At 42.8% G+C, this 16,825-nt stretch overlaps 1 protein-coding gene across 2 annotated transcripts in view; it reads left to right on the forward strand.

Moving 5' to 3' along the window:
* The first annotated feature begins 270 nt into the window (after window positions 1–270).
* Window positions 271–16,825, forward strand: part of tnni3k (TNNI3 interacting kinase) — a 51,620-nt gene continuing 35,065 nt past the window's right edge. For both annotated transcript variants that reach the window (XM_071342554.1, XM_071342555.1), the window contains exons 1-11: window positions 271–419; window positions 809–917; window positions 1,331–1,416; window positions 4,524–4,621; window positions 5,197–5,307; window positions 5,482–5,580; window positions 10,166–10,304; window positions 10,654–10,798; window positions 11,666–11,770; window positions 11,855–11,949; window positions 12,413–12,562. In XM_071342554.1, coding sequence (XP_071198655.1) covers window positions 380–419; window positions 809–917; window positions 1,331–1,416; window positions 4,524–4,621; window positions 5,197–5,307; window positions 5,482–5,580; window positions 10,166–10,304; window positions 10,654–10,798; window positions 11,666–11,770; window positions 11,855–11,949; window positions 12,413–12,562 — 1,177 coding nt within the window. In that variant the 5' untranslated portion in view covers window positions 271–379. The remainder of the gene's footprint in view (window positions 420–808; window positions 918–1,330; window positions 1,417–4,523; window positions 4,622–5,196; window positions 5,308–5,481; window positions 5,581–10,165; window positions 10,305–10,653; window positions 10,799–11,665; window positions 11,771–11,854; window positions 11,950–12,412; window positions 12,563–16,825) is intronic.

Raw genomic sequence — 16,825 nt, forward strand, 5'->3', positions numbered from 1 at the left:
TCACTTTACCCCTACATACATGAACAAATTACCTAGACTAACCTGTACCCCCTTACATTGACTCGGTACCCCCGGTATATAGCCTCGTTATTGTGTCACTTTTTTTTTCAGGCCAAAAATAATTGAAAACTGACCGATGGCTTGTGCAAGACAATGTAAGGTAATGGCCACCTGCTGTTTGAAAAGAGCAACACACACACAGATCAGTTGTCATAGTGGTCAGGCATTCCTCTCAGAGATGTATTTATTTTTAGCCCTCATGATCCCTCTTTATCTGGTCCTGCTCTATTGTGACTGAGATAGGGATAGTGTTACTGCTTCACTCCTCTGTTCCACCAAACTATACAACGTACACAGGAATTAAAAAAAAAGAGGTTCAATGGGAAATTATAAATCAAGACCAACTCAGACATGTACAGGTAATGGCTTGTTCTCTTTCAGTGTTTTGTGCTGCCTAAGAGTATATGTCAGGGTCTAAATATGTACTATAGAATCCTATTAAGAAGCTTTGCTTTGAAAAACGTATGTCCAATAGTAACTTTTGCTGCCATTTCTTTTTTTTTACCTTCAATTCTTCCTTTGGTAATTAAACTAGGATACAGAGAACTTACATTATTTAACTTTGGAAAATACAAGTGACGGGAAATGCATTCTATAGATGTACTAAATCCCTTTCAGGGTGTGACCTATGGAAAGGGTTTCAGCTTTTTAAAATGAAAGTACCTCAGTCACAATCAGGCTAATAGCTCACAAAATGATGCTATGTCTATGCTAACACTGGGCTAACACTAACACTCCCTTTCTGAAGATGAGTGGAAGAAGAAGGTGAGCGAGTCATACTCTGTGATCATCGAGAGGCTGGAGGATGACCTACGCATCAAAGACAGCGAGCTGATAGACCTCAAACAGGTCTTCAGGTAACAGAGGCCATCTGTGATAAAAGCCATACATTTATTCTCTATTCAGTCTTTCACATGTCATGTTATAACATCATAACATGCCAAACATTTTATGATAATGACTTCAGTTAACATTAGCTCTCTGTGGTTAAAGTGATGCATTCATCCCTATTTAGTCTTTGACATGTCATGATATGACATCACAGAAATGTTATGATAGTAACTCATGCCCAGTCTCCATATACATGTCATAGTTCTAGACAATGTCCAAATGTCTTCTGTGTTTATTATTGCTGTCGGTATATGTTTTATTAAATGCATTATACGTTTTACATCAGTGTCCTAATTATGGTGTAAAGTACAGAGTAATAACTATTGTAATTTTACACTCGACTTACATTTGTATTTGTATTTGTATTTGGATGGCTCAGCTCTGATGAAGCTTTCCAGAAAGTGAACTTGAATTACCGGACAGAGAGCGGACTGTCCCTGTTGCATCTCTGCTGCATGTGTGGCGGTATGTACGATTATTACTATTAATAACCTCTTACCAAAACATTACAGTGTTACATATGCTGCTGCACTCTTGGCTTGATGCCCATGAGCTCATTGGCTTTGATTGTGCTCCAGTGTTTTTTTTAGCCTGGTCCCAGATCTGTTTATGCTGTCTAACCAGCAATATAAACTGGGTGGTTCGAGCCCTGAATGCAGATTAGCTGAAAGCCGTGGTATATGAGACCGTATACCACGGGTATGACAAAACATTTATTTTTACTGTCCTAATTCCGTTACCAACCAGTTTACAATAGCAATAAGGCACCTCGGGGGTTAAAAAATAAAGAAAAATAAAGAATAAAGAAAAACCTTTGAATGAGTAGGTGTGTCCAAACGTTTGACTGGTACTGTAGATCTGGGAACAGAGACAATAGAGGATCTAGATAATTTTTCCGTTTTTTTAATTATTAGAGAAAAAAATATAACATTTTATTTGGAACGGCAAACCAGATAAAATTAAACGGGCCTATTTATGTAATGAAGATGAATTCGGAGGGCAGAAATGATAACATATTAGAGCATTAGACCTCTCACTAAAGGCTTCAGTTGTCACGCCCTGACCATAGAGAGCTGTTTATTCTCTATGTAGGTTGGGGTGTGACAGTGACTAGGGTGGGTCATCTAGGTGATTAATGATCTATGTTGGCCTGGTATGGTTCCCAATCAGAGGCAGCTGTTTAACGTTGTCTCTGATTGGGGATCATATTTAGGCAGCCATTTCCCCATTGTGCTTTGTGGGATCTTGACAATGTATAGTTAGTTGCCAGTGAGCACTATAGCAGCGTTTCGGTTTGCATTTATTGTTTTCTTTGAGTTTCACTTCAAAATAAAGAGGATAGAACCATACCACGCTGCATCTTGGTCCACTCATTATAAAGATCCTGACATCAGTCATACAAAAGTTATACTTAAATCCAAACTGGTTCTCTAGCAAATTAGTAAGAACGTCTCACCCTATGTTTAAGAAAGGCCTTTTTCACTTTATTCAGATTACAACCTCTCACTTTCAGTTATTTACAAAGGAAATCATCTCCCAAATATCGCTATTTTTAAATCATCCACCAGAAAAGACAGAACAAATAATATAACAAATATTGTGGTTAAACTCAAATAAAACAATTGTTTAAAAAAACATTATTTTTAGAAAAGAAAAAAAACATATATAATCTTCGTAAATTATATCATAAATAGGATTGGTGGAGTTATGTCATACATGCAGCTAAAAAAAAACATATGGGAATGTCTGCTCTACCCACAATTACAACCAACTAATTGCATCATTACTGCAAAAATGGAAGAGGAAAGTGGAAGAGGGTGTAACGCTCATCTTCCTCCTCGTCTGAGGAGGAGCAAGGATCGGACCAAAGCGCAGCTAGTGTGAACACATAATGATTTATTTGATAAAGACGAACACGAAGAACACTTGACAAAATACAAAACCGACGTTAACAGACCTGAACTTGAGAACACAAAACATGAACGCACGAACAGGAACAAAACGAACGAAACAAAACAGTACCGTGTGGTGAACAAACACAGACACAGCAACAATCACCCACAAACAAACAGTGAGAACAGCCTACCTTAATATGGTTCTCAATCAGAGGAAACGTAAAACACCTGCCCCTGATTGAGAACCATATCAGGCTAAGTGAAAATGAACCCAACATAGAAACACATAACATAGAATGCCCACCCCAACTCACGCCCTGACCATACTAAACAAAGACAAAACAAAGGAAATAAGGTCAGGAACGTGACAGAGGGAAAAAGTAAGGAACTTGTCTGTCGGCATTAAAGACCAAAATTGGTTAAAGAAAATTGTGATGAATAAAAAGTATTCCAGTTTCATTTAAGGATTTTAAAAAAATGACAGCCATACCATATAGATTGCAAAATTGTTGGTTAGAGATTTTTGACGTACCGATTCCATGGCACATGGTTTATGAACTGATACGCAAAACGATACTTTTAGCAAAAATGTTTATTTTCAATTTACAATCTGTAGAAGCTATGAGAATAGAAAGGTTCAGAACTTTTGTGAAACATCACAGCACAGTTGAAAAATACATGGCACATTTAAATCCAATGTGGATGGTGTTAAGAGATTGATGGGAGGGGTTGAATGGAGCTGAAGGTTGGGACTAATAACAACTAATTACAATAAGATAACTAATGTAAAACATACTGTGCCGTAAAACGTATATAGGTAAACAACTTTTTTTTAGAGCACAGTTTGAACGAATGGCAAATAGAAATCAAACCGGATGGACATCATAAATATATGGGAGCGTTGAGGGTAGACTACTGTCAATCACAAGGATAAGAGTAAAAACAAACAAAAATAAAACAATTGTAAAATAGACCATAAAATGTATATAGTATGTATAAGCTGGAAATACAGGCCTAAGCATTGTTGTTCACTATTTTGTGATCACTAGTGTACTACTGCTTTCACAGAACAGCGCAAACTGGCTCTAACCAGAATATAAAGAATAGTGAGAGGCCCCGGTGCACAACTGAGCAAGAGGACAAGTACATTAGTGTCTAGTTTGAGAAACAGATGCCTCACAAGTCCTCAACTGGCAGCTTCATTAAATAGTACCCACAAAACACCAGTCTCAATGTCAACAGTAAAGAGGCAACTCCGGGATGCTGGCCTTCTATTCTTGCTGATAATTGACCTCTGTACGCCAATGCAGATATTCCATTCAAAATCATCTGTTTCCAGCTACAATAGTATTTACTAACATTAACAATGTCTACACTGTATTTCTGTTCAATTTGATGTTATTTTATTGGACAAAAAATATGTTTTTCTTTCAAAAACGAAAACATTGTGTATATTGTGTATATATTTTTTTCCCAAAAATATATGCGGGATTGGAAGTGATGCAGACAATTACATTGATAGAAGCCACAATCTATCTGACATATTAAAGCTGATCTACCCCCTAAAAAAAATTAAATATATATATTTTTTTAAATAAAAAATAATAATAAAAATTAAAACATAGACAATATACCACAGACAGATCTGATGCGAGGCTAGTAAATTGTTTTCTCCAGGGAATAAAGTCCACATAAGGACTCTGATGCTGAAAGGCCTACGTCCATCCAGGCTTACCAGGAATGGGTTCACTGCTCTACACCTGGCTGTCTATAAGGTGAGAGAATGGTTAGACACCGGTTGCCTTCATGCCTTCATCTGAAGACCGTGTTATTGATATAGTTATAAAGACATGTATGTTTCCATAGTGAGTAGGTTACTGTTTATGATGTGTGTGATTATTTTGTGAATGTTTCTATCGATTGGCCTTTTATGTTAAATGCGATGGAGACATTCCATGGTTTTACCAGATGGTGGAGCGCAAGTCACATCACAAAGCACACATTATTCTATGAACAGTGTGATATCTCCTGTTTTGCTCTCATACTAAGGACTAGAGAGAGTTCATCTAGTCCTGAGGCACACAGGATCAGTATTACAGATTTGTCTATTTGAGGACTCGGCTTAATCAAGATGCTGATGACTTGGAGTGAACGTCATCTGTATCTTCCCTGATTCCTTACCTCCTCAAAATGCCTGAAGAGAAGGTCAAACGGGAGGAAGCTTAGCTTCCCCAACATGTTTAGAGAGAGGACACAAGGAATAAAGGAAGTACAATTGAAATTCTCCTCAAGTGTGATGTTAAAGTGAAAACAAACCTATGTGATTGACAGTAGTTGTGTGTCCTCCCAGGACAATGCGGAGTTGGTGACGGCAATGCTCCACGGAGGGGCAGACATCCAGCAGGTTGGGTACGGTGCCCTCACCGCCCTGCATATCGCCACCATCGCTGGGCACCATGAGGTGGGCACGGCCCCTGTTCATACCAGTCTCAGACATTACCTCACATTCTGTACAGTACTATTCATATTTAGGAATAGTTCTGCTGGTGTCAGCAACAATGGCTGTTCCAACAAGAGATTTTGTGTTATGATAATAATTTGTCCTGTAATATAGCCTACATGTTGTCATTCTTAGGCAGTGGATATCCTTCTCCAGCATGGAGCCTATGTCAACGTCCAGGATGCTGTGTTCTTTACTCCTCTGCATATTGCTGCTTACTATGGCCATGACCAGGTAATGGTTTAAACATTGTGTCCTCTTTATATCCCTCTTTATATCCCTCTTTACCTTCTGCCAAGCAATGGATGTGTTGAAATCTGTTCATTCCCTTTTCTTGTTACCGGGGATGTAGGCTACGTCCCAAAATGGCATCCTTCTGCTTTCATAGTGCACTACTTTTGACCAGAGCCCTATGGGCTATAGGGAAAATAGTGCCATTTGGTACTTATCTGTACAGTGTCTATTACAGTTATCCCCCCCAGGCCCAGTTCCCACTTCCCTGTCAAGTTTGTCTCAAGTGGGTCTCTCCAAGCTCTGCTCCCATCGCGACAACGAGTTGCCTCTGCTCTGTTAGTACAGGAATGCGCACTAATGTCCCGGACCAGAGCTAGGACTCTCCAAAATACACTTGAGTATCTTACCCAGTTATTCTCTGATGATATCATTTTGCTCTTTTGTAGCTTTGGCAAGTATGTGTGTGTTTTCTATCCCAGTTCGCTCCTCTACCTGTAGGTTTTACAGATGCTCACCAGCCCGTGGCTGCAAACCTTATAATTTAGGGTACCCTGCGTGCACAACCAATGAATTCCTAGTCTCCGGCTGCGTTTGGAACTGACGATCTGCAGTCCATAAGGCATCTCCCTACAATTTTGGGCCCTGACAGAAACATGGATTACACCAGAGAACACTGCTACTCCAGCTGCTCTCTCGTCCTCTGACTATGTGTTCTCTCATAGTCCAAGAGCATCTGGTCGTCGCGGTAGTGGCACAGAGCTACTCATTTCTCCTATCTCACCTGTGTATCTCCTCACTTGAATTCAATGCTGTCACTGTCACCCACCAGGTGCTGTTGGAGAGTTCCCCCCCCCCTGCAGGTTTCTGGTCACTACTTTGTTTCTTATTCTCTCCCTCTCTCCTCCAACACTACCCACTCAGCTCCTATCCAGATGGTCATGCACTGCCTCAATCTTTGTTCTCTCTCTCCCACTACTCTCTCCTCTTCTATCCTATCTTCTCTTCCTTCTCTCCTGCTAAATCCTTCTTCCTCCTGTCTCCTGACTCTGCCTCTTCGACCCTACTCTCCTCCCTTTCCGCCTCCTTTGACTCCCACTGTCCACTTTCCTCCCGGCCGGCTCAACCTTCCCCTCCCACTCTGTGGCTGAGTGACTAACTGCGTGCTAAAAGAACAGGGCTGCAGGCAGCTGATGGAGGAAAACTACATTTTCGGATGACCTATCATCCACTCCACTCTACCTTCTCTTCCTCTGTATCCACGGCTAAAGACACATTCTGTCACTCTAAATGTCATGCTTCTACCTACAACCCTGGGAAACTCATCTCCACTTTCTCCTCCCTCCTTAATCCTTTGATGACATCTGCTTGTTATTCCCTCAGCCTATTGAGTCCACTGGTCCCAATCAGAACTACCCTACACCTTGATCTCTTTCTTCCCTCTCTCTCCAGATAAAATCCTGTGACTAGTGATGACTGGCCGCCCAAAAACCTGCCCACTTGACCCCATCCTCCCTTCTCCAGACTATCTCTGGAGACCTTCTCACTTCCCTCATCAACTCATCCCTTTCCACTGGCTGTGTCCCCTTTGACTTAAAGATGGCCAGAGTTGCTCCCCTCCTCAAGAAACCAACAGTCGACTCATCTGATGTCAAAAGCTACAGACCGGTATCTCTTCTTTCTTATCTTTCCAAAACACTTGAGTGTGCTGTCTCTGACCAACTCTCTCGTTATCTCTCTCAGAACGATCTTCAAAACCCTAACCAGTCAGGCTTCAATGCGGCTCACTCAACTAAGACCACTCTCCTCTGTGTCACAGAGGCTCTCCGCTCTGCCATAGTTGACTCTCTCTCTTCTGTTCTCAACCTCCAGGTAGCCTTACGATTAAGAGCGTTGGGCCAGTAACCGAAAGGTCACTGGTTTGAATCCCAGAGCCGACAAGGCAGTTAACCCCCAACAACAACTGCTCCCTGTGCGCCGATCACGTGGACCTTCGATTCAGGCAACCTCTCTGATTCAGAAGGGTTGGGTTAAAAGGGGAAGACACATTTCGGGTTGAATACAGTCAGTTGCGTAACTGGCTTTCCCTTACCTTACCTATCCGCTGCCTTCGAGACCGTGAACCATCAGATACTCTTCTACCACCCTCTCAGGGTTGGACAACCTCTGCACATTCCTGGATTGCATCCTTCCTGGCAGGTCGCTCCTACAAGGTGGTGTGGAGAGGGTCTGTGTCTGCACCACGGGATCTCACTAATGGTGTCCCCCAGGGATCGCTTCTAGGCCCTCTCCTCTTTTCTCTTTACAAATCACCCGGCTCTGCCACTCGGCTCGGACCTTCACATGGTCTCTCCTATCATTGCTATGTGGATGACACTCAACTACACTTCTCTTTCCCCTGACACCCAGATGGCGACACATCTCTGCGTGCCTGGCAGATATCTCAGCTTGGATGCTGGCCCACCACCTCAAGATCAACCTCGACAAAACGGAGCTGCGCTTCCTACCGGGGAAGGCCTGCCCGCTCTAAAACCTCTCCATCATGGTTGAGGTGTTTGTTGCAAGTCACGGCTTCAGAAGAGAGCCATTTGAACTTTTTAAAATGTGTTTTTATCATAATGCGTTTTTTTGACAGAAATGCCTTCTGGAACATGTGAACTTTCATGTGCCTTAAAAACAAAGTGTTAATTTACGAGCCTTGTTGGCGAAGCCACATATAAAGCAGCAACCTTCCCACTAGCCATGATTGGCTGAGATAATGAGTGGGCTGAACATGTCGAAAAAGGAGTTCGGATTGGTCTGCCATATAGAAGGCTTCTGTTTATTTGAGCTGGTGAGTCTGTGTTGGTAATCCTGTCAAACACTGCTTTTTTTATGTATCGTGTAGTGGAGCTGTATAAGTGTCTCTCTCCACTTTCTGGAGGATCGAGTTTTGAAATCAGTGGAATTAGAGTATGATAGTTAAAGAGAGGGAGAAAACACCTGTCTCCGGATTACATCTTCAAACTAAGGGCAACCCTGGCATGACATCCGTGACAGGGAGACGCGTCCATCATGCATGATGATGTATACGGGTAAGATAGTCTAGTGTTAGCTAGCTACCATTTCAGATATTACACGTTTCTAATTTTGACAGAAAGTGGTTTCATTTCAAGCTAAAGTGTACTGTTAGCTAGCTGGCCGGCTCTCCCTAGCTAACGTTATTTGTATGACGTTATTATTCGAATCCCAGAAATGTTTGCTTTGCTAGTTAAAGCCTAATGTTAGCTAGCTAACATTGAACCTGGTTGGTTAACTCCCTGCAGATTCATGCAGGGTAGTAACGACATGATTTGAAAATATGATAATTGTTGTTTAACTAGCTAATGTTAGCTGGCTGACTCGTTAGCTAACGTTACATGACATGTGTGATCTTACACGTTGTTTAGCTAGCTAGGTTCATTGTTTACTTAGCTAGCTAGCTACACATCTTAAGCTAAAGTGTACAACACCCGTTGAATATGGCCGGTGTGTCACGACTTCCGCCGAAGTCGGTCCCTCTCCTTGTTCGGGCGGTGTTCGGCGGTCGACGTCACCGGTCTTCTAGCCATCGCCGATCCACTTTTCATTTTCCATTTGTTTTGTCTTTGTTTTACACACCTGGTTTCAATCCCCCAATTACTTGTTCCTTATTTAACCCTCTGTTCCCCCATGGTTTTTGTGAGTGATTGTTTGTGTGTATACGCTCTGTTATTGTGGGCTAGTTTATTGTGTTGTATATATTTGTATTCTTGAGTAAAGTACGTTCATTACTCATATCTGCTGTCCTGCTCTGACTCCTCCACACCAGCTACACACAGGCCGATTACACGGTGTCAGTAAACGTTGGCAAAAAAGCGTAAGGAATTTGTTGCCAGCAGAGCTGGTTAGGATGTTTTCATGTTATCCAGAGGTAAACAAATCATCGGCCAGAGCATCAAGTGTGTGCTCTGAACGCTCTGACAGCGAAACGAGATGGGTGGGGCTAAAGCTTAAGAGGGTGTGAACGATGTTGAATGGGTGTAGACAAAGAGCTCGTCACTAGATACCAAAACATTCAAAAGCCATTTTCTAAAAAGTGAGTTTACAAGTTTATCAACTTTCAAAGCAGAATTACTTTCCCATTGTTCCTCAAAATGAAGTGTATGATATACCATTTTGTAGCTCTGACTGTCTACTTTTATCCAATGTAAAAAACACAATTTCACATTTTGCTACATAAGACCGAATCCAGGTTGTGAGTCACAAATAACCTCGTTGTGTCGTTCTCTGCAAACATCAAAACAGGTTCATGCTCTACAACATTCATAGAGTATGACCTTTCCTCACACAGGAAGTGGCGTAGGTCCTAATCCAGGAACTTTGCATCTCCCGTCTAGACTACTGCAACTCTCTGTTGGCTGGGCTCCTCGCTTGTGCCATCAAATCTCTGCAACTTATCCAGAATGCCGCAGCCCGCCACGATTGTGATGTGTTGTTGTCTCACCTAGCTATCTTAAGGTAAATGCACTAATTGTAAGTAATTCTGGATAAGAGTGTCTGCTAAATGTCTAAAATGTATATCTCTCAGGTGGCTAAGCTGTTGTTGAAGTTTGAGGCGGATGTAAATGTAAGTGGGGAGGTGGGAGACAGACCGTTACACCTGGCAGCCGCCAAGGGCTTCCTCAGCGTCGTGAAACTGCTGCTGGCAGAGGGGAGCAAAACTGAAGGTGAGAGTTAGTGCCGTAGGTCTAGGAGCTACATGGTACATGCTTGAGTTTCACTGTGTCTGTAAACATGCTCTCAATACATTCCACGGTTCAGGTGATATACTGTTTATCTTGATGGGACGTGCGCTTGAGTGGGGAACATTAAGATGTAACTGCATAGTGGACCTGATGTTCATTATGGTCTACCGGTACTTACCATCATGTTTATCTACAAGTCACACAACGACTCTGTGGATTTATTCATGGGTTCAGCAAAGTGTTCAAAGTTGTGAATGGTTTTAGTAAGGAAATTACTAGCTTATTTAAAGTTGCCCAACCAGAAAACAACTCAGTCCTTCTTCCTCCACAGTGAATGCTCAGGACAATGAGGACCACGTCCCGCTCCACTTCTGTGCCCGTTTCGGCCACCATGAAGTGGTCCACTTCCTGTTGCAGGGCAACTTTGAGCTACAGCCTCACTCCGTCAACATCTATGGAGACACCCCTCTCCACCTGTGAGTTAACTAATGATACAGTACATCATAATGATAAGAACATCTGGGGTAAAACCATTTAGAGTACAACACGGGGAAATAGACAGAGAATGATGTCACTGGCTCGTGTCAGTACCCTCTGAGGAGTTCAGCAGCAGATTGAACTCTACAGGGGCTGTATGTATCAAGGGTCTCAGAGTTGGAGTGCTGATCTAGAATCTGCCCCCGCCATCTATGTAACCATTATTCATTGTGATCTTAACTGAAAGTCAAAACTGATCCTAAATCAGTGCTCCTACTCTGAGACACTTGATCACTAAGGGATTTACATGATCCACCCACACCAACACAGTCATGAAGAAGGCACGACAATGTCTCTTCACCCCCAGGAGGCAGAAAAATGTTGGCATGGGCCCGCAGATAAGACTTCTAAATAGATAAGAGTCCACAAAATAGCTACCCTGACTATCGGCATTGACCCTCTTTTGCAGTAACTCTTTTGACTCATCACATACACTGCTGCTACTGTTAATGATCTATCTTGTTGCTTAGTCACTTTACCCCAGCCCATATCTACCTCATACCCCTGAACATCGACTTGGTACTGGTTCCCGTGTATATAGCAAAGTTATCTTTACTCATTGTGTATTTATTCCTCGTGTTATTATTTTTTCTATATTTTTCTCTCTGCATTGTTGGGAAGGGCCCGTAAGTAAGCATTTCACTGTTAGTCTATACACCTGTTATTTACAAAGCATGTGATAAATAAAGTGTGATTTGATTTGATACATATGACCCCTGGTCTTTTTCACTGAGACTGATAAAAGCTACTATGATCTCCTTATGTGTCTAGATGTATCTGTAACTCATTGCGCCTGTGTTCCACAGGGCCTGCTACAATGGCAAGTTTGAGGTGGTGAAGGAGATAGTGCAGCTGTCAGGCACAGAGAGTCTGTCCAAGGAGAACATATTTAGCGAGACCGCCTTTCACAGGTAATAACCCTAGTGTACCCCAATGAGTTACCTTCTCCGTCTGTACTGGTCCAAGATAACAGCAGTGTCTACCTCTCTCCACAGTGCCTGCACCTATGGGAAGAGTCTGGAGATGGTCAAGTTCCTGCTCGGTCAGAACGCCATGAGCATCAACCATCAGGGCCGAGACGGACACACAGGTGGCTATGTCTCCTCGTTACCTAATCTAGGGCCAGGAGGTTTTCCCTGGCCAGGTCACGCGATCAGACCCTAATGTTAAAGTATGACTGAGGCCAGGAGTTTTTGTTGACCAGAACTGAAGAGGAAAAGCTCTTGGCCCTACAAATAACATCTAAACCACCCGAGAGCACTTAATAAGATCGAGTTCCAGTTAAAATTTGTTTTGGAGCAATAGTCATACATACAAAACGACCTTGACAATTGGCAAGGACTTCTAAACCAGCCGAAAGCACTCAATAAGTTCAAGTTCCAACTTTGTTATCCCAGAGGGAAATAAGTTTTGCAACAATAGTCATACATAAAAAAACGACTTTGACAATTGGCAAGGACTTCAACACAAATAAGGTCCATATAAATGGAAGAAGAGCGGTTGATCTGACTGCTTACGCTAATAACCTTTGAACCCTGTCACTATCTCTGTAGGTCTGCACAGTGCATGTTTCCACGGCCACATACGTCTGGTCCAGTTCCTGTTGGACAGCGGGGCTGACATGAACCTGGTGGCCTGTGACCCCAGCCGGTCCAGTGGGGAGAAGGAGGAGCAGACCTGCCTCATGTGGGCCTATGAGAAAGGTTAGTCAGTGATGGACACATGGGTCTGTCTAATGGGAGGCCAAAGACAAAGCTGTATCTCAGAAAGGCTAGATTTTGTAAATAGAGCTGAGATGATAACATTTTTACTAGATCTCTTTTTCACAGATGATTGACTTTGCTTGAATTGTGAGGAGGATGGTTTGTAACTTTCAGAGATTTGGCATTGCTAGGAACCTTGACAGTACTGTACATTGAGTAACTGTTTGTAATTGATTTTACTTTCCCACACTATCACCCTACCCCTGTCTCAGTAAGAATAAATAGTGAAGTAATAGTAGTGACTGTGTATTACATAGTAGTAGTAGTGACTGTAGTACTGCCCAGTAGTATTAGTAGTAGTATTAGTAGTCTTTGGCATACATGTAGTAGTGACTGTACTATTACCCAGTAGTAGTCAGTGGGGAACCATCAGGGCCCTCTACGCCCTCAGAGAGGGCCTAAGGATAGATACACATCTGTATATATTTGTATATATTATAATTTGTAATTTTGTTTTCATTGATTTAATATTTTTGTTGCCTTAATTGTAATGATCTTCCTATTGAATTTCTTCAGTTTGTGTTGGAAAAATAAGGGTTATTAATATCCAATATCCAAGAAAAAAATATCCAATCTGAATTTTTCTTTGGTAGTCTCTTGGTAGAAATAATCTAGCTGGGCTCAACACTCATTGGCTAGGCCCTCAGGCTTTGAATAGAAGGCACCAGCCAACGTCATTGACATTGACTTCAATTAGAGCAGCATTTTGGAATGACAGTAGAATCAACCAATCACAAAATGTCTTGTAATAGGTGGGACAATTGTATGATGCCTAAGTATACATCACTAATTCAGAGCCAATAGTGAGCCTTATCTTGTTTTGTCACGCTTGAGCCTAGCTAGCTGGCTAGCTTTTTGCAGTGAGTGTATGTAACGATGGCGATGGCAACTGCAGAGCAAGTAATCGAGGACAATGCCTGATTTGGTGCAACGAGGAAATAGTTTTGAAAGGCATTTTCAAGTTAATAATTATGAGCGCTATCCGTGGATAACCGGCTGTGAGCTGACAAAAAAGCTTTACTGTTGGAATTGCCTACTCTTCAGCACTGATAATACTATAGCTCAACCTGGACGACTGGTTTCAAAGATTTAGCCTGTTAGACAAAGTCAGCACTTCGACTCCAAAACTCAACTTCCCACCTGCGAGCTACAGTGAGTTTTAAAACATTTTGGGAAACAAGAGTAGACCTTCTTCTCAACAAGCCGTGGCGCAATGAGACACTTGCTCACAATGATAAAGTCAGACACAACAGGGAGATTCTAAAGCGCCTTATTCATACGGTTGTGTTTTTAGGCAAGCAAGAATTAGCGTTCAGAGGACATGATGAGGGTAAGGAATCAGCTAATAAGGGAAACTTTTTGGAAATACTGGATTTCTTGGCTGAGTATGGCAGCATGTTAAACTGCCATTTGGCTAAGGCTACCGTGTTCACAGGCACTTCCAGCAAAATCCAAAATGACCTGATACATGCAGTCGCGAATGTAATGACAGATGTCATGAAGGAGGAATTGAAAAAAAACTCCTTTGTAACCATCATGGTTGACGAGACGACAGACATCAGCATTGAAGCCCAAATGTCTTATGTGTTGCGTTACTCTACCGATGGTGGTGAGAAGGAAAGGTTTTTCAAATTTGAGGATGTAACTGAGGATAAACGGGCAGAAGCGGATGCTGGCCGAATTATCAGCTTTTTAGAGGAGTGTGAATGCACGGCCAAAGTTGTGGCACAGTGTTACGATGGGGCTGCAGTGATGGCCTCTTCTATAAACGGAGTACAAGCCAAGGTGAAAGAAACTATCCCGCAAGCTCTGGTGATGTCACAAGGTGCTGGTTAACTAAAAGAATGCAAGATTTTTTTCTTCTCATCTTCGTGGCCTAGCAGCGTTTTTCTCAAGATCTGTCAAACGAACAAAACTACTGGATGAAATATGCCAGCGAAGACTACCCAGAGTGGCGCCAACACGATGGAACTTCTCCTCACGCTTAGTTTGCACTGTGTAGGGAAAAAAAAGTGGAACTCATTAAACTATTTGAATACATAGTGGACCATCACGATGACTCTGATATTTGCAACCGTTGTGTACGTGTGTTGCTTCTGTGAGCCACAGCCGAGGCGTGGTTTAGGACCGTTTGACCCAGTCATCAAAGAATTGCTTCTCCTACATAGGTCTGCAAAAGAAAGGTCTCTAGTCATGCTCTGGAAACACAGGCATCCCAGTTCTATCTATATGTATGACGTCAGATGTTTTTCCGCAACTGAGGGCCTAGCTCAAAATAGTTACGGTTCACCACTAGTGGTGGTGGTGGTGGTGGTGGTGGTGGTGGTGGTGGTAGTAGTAGTAGTAGTAGTAGTCAGATCAACATTATTCTCCCACCAGGGGGAAATTCATTTGGTCACATGCTTAAAAACACAGTACATGAAAACACAGAAACTACACAATATAATTAATTAACAGTGCTATCGCTACACATTTAAAGTGAAAGTGCAATAAGCTGTAATCTCGAGGGACCAACAGACTATTTTACAGCCTAATGGATGTTGGAATAAAAGAGTCCCCATATCGATCTGTTTTGATTTTCTTTTGAAGAAGTCTCTTTCCCCTTGTCTGGCTGCTGCTGTGTCTGAATTTTGAGTGAAGGGGATGAGTACTGTCCTGTAAAATATTTTCAAGTTTTAGGAGGATGAGTTTTGTGTACAGGCTGATTCTTGATCTATACCAATTATCCTTCCCGCCGTCTTAATCAAGCACTGAATCCTGACGTAGTCTTGCTCTCGCATGTTTCCAAACACACATATCAGACCAATGGACAGCGCACTCTGACTCTGCAAGACAAATTTATAGAACATTTGTAAGATATGGCAGTCAACATTAAAATTGTTCAGTTTGCTGCATGTCAGAGGCTTGACAATCATTTTTGTACAGTGTGTACAGTATCGGTGAAAGTATGCAACCTTGAGGTGCTCCCGTATTCACTGTTCTAGATGTAGAGATGACGGAGGTAAACTTCACTTGTTGAGTACTGTTCACAAGGAAACTATTAATCCATTGATCAGTAGAGAGTTGACATCCAAATTCAACAGTTTATCCAGCAGTAGGTGGTGTTGGATGGTGTTAAACGTGCTACTGAAGCCAATGAATACAATTTTCCCTAGGCTATTTGCTATTTGCCTTGAAGATATTGTTCAGCATGACCAGTAACTCATCATCAGCACCTCTGGAGGCACGGTAGGCAAATTTGTTTGGGTCTAATTGGGATGAGAAACCAGAAATAATTTGTTTTTGAATAATCTTCCAGGATCCAGTTGCAGAGGGAGGTGTTTAGTCCCATGATCCTTAGCTTAGTGATGAGCTTTGAGGGTACTATGGTGTTGAACGCTGAGCTGTAGTCAATGAATAACATTCTCACATAAGTGTTCCTTTTGTCCAGGTGGGAAAGGGCAGTGTGGAGTGCAATAGAGATTGCATCATCTGTGGATCTGTTTGGGCAATATGCAAATTGGAGTGGGTCTAGGGTTTCTGGGATAATGGTGTTGATGTGAGCCATTACCAACCTTTCAAAGCACTTCATACAGGCGGCGACAAACGCGGAGATGCCCGGGACCATGGTAGTCCACAAAAAGTGTTGCCGCATAAAGGTCAGGGTCCGACAGGAGCCCAGCTGGCAGGCAAACCTGGAGGAATGGGCCCACTCCAGGACTGATGAGGGGACAGCGTCAGGCACAAACATCCGATTATCTGGCCCTCACCCACGGGGTTCGGCTGGGGACGCTGCACCTCACAGACGTGCTTCCCTATTCCCCAGCTGAGTGGTGTCGCCAGACATGAGGTGGGAAGGATGGTCTCGGGGTCCGAGGGTGTAGCCATGGGGCTATAGCGGCGTGACAGCCTGACAGTGCATCTGGCTTGATGTTCTTGGATCCTGGTCGGTAGGAGAAGAATAAGTTAAACTGGGTGAAAAGCAGGGCCCACCTAGCTTGCCAGGAATTGAGACGCTTGGCGGTGCAGAGATATTCCAGGTTCTTGTGGTCCGTCCACACAATGAACGGATGTTCCGCCCCCTCCAACCAGTGTCTCCACTCCTCCAGCACCATCTTCATCGTGAGAAGCTCACGATTCCCCACATCGTAGTTCCTCTCCATGGCGTTGAGGCGATGGGAGAAGAAGGAGCAGGGATGTAACTTGAGGTCCAGGGCAGAACGC

Source organism: Salvelinus alpinus, chromosome 15, assembly GCF_045679555.1.
Source record: "Salvelinus alpinus chromosome 15, SLU_Salpinus.1, whole genome shotgun sequence".
Classification (NCBI taxonomy): Eukaryota; Metazoa; Chordata; class Actinopteri; order Salmoniformes; family Salmonidae; genus Salvelinus; species Salvelinus alpinus.